The sequence below is a fragment of the Arachis ipaensis genome, chromosome B03 (genome assembly GCF_000816755.2).
Source record: "Arachis ipaensis cultivar K30076 chromosome B03, Araip1.1, whole genome shotgun sequence".
NCBI classification, from domain to species: domain Eukaryota; kingdom Viridiplantae; phylum Streptophyta; class Magnoliopsida; order Fabales; family Fabaceae; genus Arachis; species Arachis ipaensis.
The window spans coordinates 131,506,299-131,510,071 of NC_029787.2; the positions used below are offsets into that span (position 1 = coordinate 131,506,299).

Consider the following 3,773-nt stretch of genomic DNA (forward strand, 5'->3'; position numbering starts at 1 on the left):
TTTTCATGTTCATATTCAGTTTTTTTTTTTCCTTTTAATTTCTGTTTAGACTATGTGTGAAGTGGACCATCCTTGTCATGGATCCCAATATTTCTTTCTACAAAATGGGCTCTTGCTCCCTCAAATTGGGATATAGCTCGGATTTTGTTTTTCCACCTCTGGAAAACATTGTTATAAAAGGCTTGGTTTCGGTATCACAAAATGAATTTCATTTTGATCAGTACAAAAACATCCAACTTATGTTTAGCTACTAGACCATTTATGTCATTTTGAATGAGCTCGTATATACTATATTTTACAAAACCACCTTAGTCTCAAACACTAATTATGAAATTCATTTCACTTTTGGGTCAATTAAAATTCATTTTGTTTTTGGATTAACTCGTTTAAAAACATTCAAGTAACTTCACCTCATAACTTGTAAGAAAAACGTTGCATTCCTTGTTTTCTTTGTAATTCTAAACATATACCAATATTTCGTACATTATTCGTATAATATCAAGTATCAGATTTCGAAGATAACAAGGCTAACAAGCTGATTTAGCGTGATTGTTTTAAAAAATAGCAGTCTAATTAAATTTCATGTATTTTGTTTTGTATTTTACTGTCCAACGGGGGCATCAAACGGAAACTCTAAACAAGCTCAATTAAAACAGTTGGACAAACATGTCAACCGTCAAGAAGTACAATAGAGTTCTGAATTTCAAAACACAGACAAAAACAGAAGGCTTGGGCAGCCATAGCAATCTTCAAAGCCTTCTTCCCCTTCTACCGCTCTTTCTACGAGTGCTATCTGAAGGAATCGGAGTCACATCCTCTGAAGAAAACAAAAACATGATTAACAATTGCAAAAATTAGTCAAGCATCAAGTTTATCGCAGCATCTAAAAAATGCATATACCTATGCGGCCAATTTTCATTCCAGAGCGAGCCAAGGCGCGGAGAGCAGACTGAGCACCAGGGCCAGGTGTTTTTGTCTTGTTTCCACCAGTGGCTCGGAGCTTGATATGAAGGGCAGTTATTCCCAGCTCCTGCTTCCAAATAGAGTAAAGTCAGTAAACTTTGAAGACCAACCAAAAATATAGAATCATGAGTTTAACAAAAGACGAAGCAGATAATGAACATGAATTGGAGAAATCAATCAAAATCATAACTAATAGACAACAGATAACCATTGATACAGGCAATATAACACCCGATAAAAAAGTACTAAAAGAGTCGGTGAAGAAAGAAACACCAAAAACAAATAAATATTAGTTATTTAACGACCTTGCATCTAGCAGCAACATCTTGTGCTGCAAGCATAGCAGCATATGGGGATGACTCATCTCTGTCAGCTTTAACCTTCATTCCACCTGATTGCAAGAAAAAAAAATAAGTAGCTGCACCACTATATCCGCCAAGAAGCATAGACTACATGATTTCTTAAGCATCTAATAGGATAGAGACTTTTCTTTATCTCGGGTAGTAACAGTTGAAAGTTAGAACAGTTAAATAAAAAATGAGATTACTATATCACATTATCTGTTTACAAAGGTGGATACTACTATTAAGATTTTACAATTGTTTTCATATGAAGATGCTTTCTTTTTACCATTAGATGATGAATTGTAAGATTTGATTTTGATATGTTTTAAAAGTGTTATTTTTTTAAAGTGTAGCTAAACAAACAAAGTACACTTTTAACACACCGATCTTCATAAGAAGATGTTTTTAGCATCTTCATTTGAGTAGGTGCCAAAGGAAAAGGCAGTTTTATAAAATGGTTTCAGAATAAAAGTATCCACTTAGAACAATCTCAGGTAAAGAGAAAGGTACTCACCGGTGATGCGGACAAGGGTTTCCCTTCCAGACAAATCAGTCACATGCTGCAATGATACCATCGATCCAATTAAAACACAAATTTAGCTAATTCAACTAAAATAATAAGGAAAAGCTGAATTCGGTATACTTACAATAAAGGTGTCATTAAATGATGCAAAGATGCGAGCCACACCAAAAACATGTTCACCCTCTCTAACAGCAGGGCCAAGAGTGACAGTTTCTTCCTTGGGCTCTCTAACCTTTCTCCTAGACTGTAACAAGTAAACCATACACACTCAGAATTGAATGCCCTCACATTTTCCAATTATCCATAAACACAAAAAGCATAAAACATAACCAATTACAACGATACTAAGATTAAGTTCTAAACAATGAATGTATATATTATAACGTTTTAACATTTCCTCTAATCTTGTTTTCAGCTCCTACTAATTGTTTTATCTAAATTATCATAAAGATGTAAACATAATCCCACACAAACAGTCAGATCTTAAAGAGAAAAACAGGAAAAAAGAAGCTTTGACATCAACGGCAAATCAATTCGTAACCGAATCACCATGTAAAACCCTAATACGCTACAATCAAACCCCTTAACTATATCACAAATCATACAAAACGACAAGACATTACCAAAGTGAAAGCACATTAGGAAGGAAAAGATAAGCATGAACATTCATATCGAGAATAGAGCTGGAACCAAGAGAATTGAGTGAATCGAAATCTAACAGAAAGGTTAGCATTCGGAATAGAGATACCATAGCTGATGGCCGAAGGATTTGAAGCTGCTGCTGCTGCTGCTAGGTTTTGGAGTCGAGGCTTGAGAGAGTTCCTGAGTAGCTGAAAAATTGTTTGCCAATATATATGGTTCAATGCCATTAGGGTTTTAAGATTTTAGATTGGACTGCGTTATATTGTTGTTGATGGACTTGGGCCTTAGGCCCATATATCTACCTCTGGACCTATAAGCCCAAAAAGACCTTTAAGCAAAACTACCCAAAAATGCAAATTACAACGCGAATACCAAAAACGTGAACTACAAAAGGATTTTAAAAAGATGAGAAAAGGACAAATAGGTCCTGACCTTTTGCCTTGCAGATATTTTCGTCTCTAATCATTTGAAAAATACTTTTAAGTATCTGACCTTCACAAAATTTGGACGGATCAATCCCTGACGGAGGCATTTGGACGGATCAATCCCTGACAGAGGCATTTAGACGGAGGGACTGATCCGTCTAAGTTTTGTGAAGGTCAGGGACTTAAAAGTATTTTTCAATTGTCAGGAACAAAAATGTCCGCGGAACAAAAGGTCAGGGACATATTTGTCATTTTCTCTAAAAGAAAAAAGCGAAAAAAGAAAAAATTGTTTCTGAAAAAAATAAAATAAAAAACAATCAAATTAAGTTGAGTTAGTCTAATAATTAGTTCACTAATTTAGTATTTGTGATTTGTGTTGAATTTTTAATTTATATACTCATCAAGTTATACATAGAATATTTAGAATATTCTTAACTCATAAATAAAATAAAATTAAATTTATATACAGATAAAATTAACATTAAATCCACACTCTATCTTATCTTATCTATAGTCACACATGTATAAATTGTAGTGAGGATACTCTGATACTCACTTGATGCAAATCTTTGAAATCGTGCTACCGCCATGATTTCCATTTTAATTCCAACTTGTCCGATTCAGTTAGTAATTAATTATTAATGGATAAAAACATATGAACGATGTCTATTATATATATTCCCATAACTGAATCATATATGTTACCTCTTTATTTAGTTTGCTACAAGCAATAATTTTTTTAAGGAAAAAAAGAAACTAACAGCAACAGCACTCTGAAACACAAATACTCTTGTTTAAAATATCTTTATGGAATCTTTTAAAGAAAACAAGTTGATAAAATAAAAAAATCCAATCACTTTTAAATTAAAATAATAA

At 33.3% G+C, this 3,773-nt stretch overlaps 1 protein-coding gene across 1 annotated transcript; it reads right to left on the reverse strand.

The window, feature by feature from the left end:
- Positions 553–2,069, reverse strand: LOC107631528 (40S ribosomal protein S14; the record flags this gene model as incomplete). The annotated part of the gene is given in 5 exon segments (XM_016334995.2): positions 553–817; positions 901–1,030; positions 1,269–1,354; positions 1,822–1,867; positions 1,955–2,069. Coding segments are annotated over 5 exon segments (445 nt in total), but the record flags the coding sequence as incomplete, so codon positions are not given.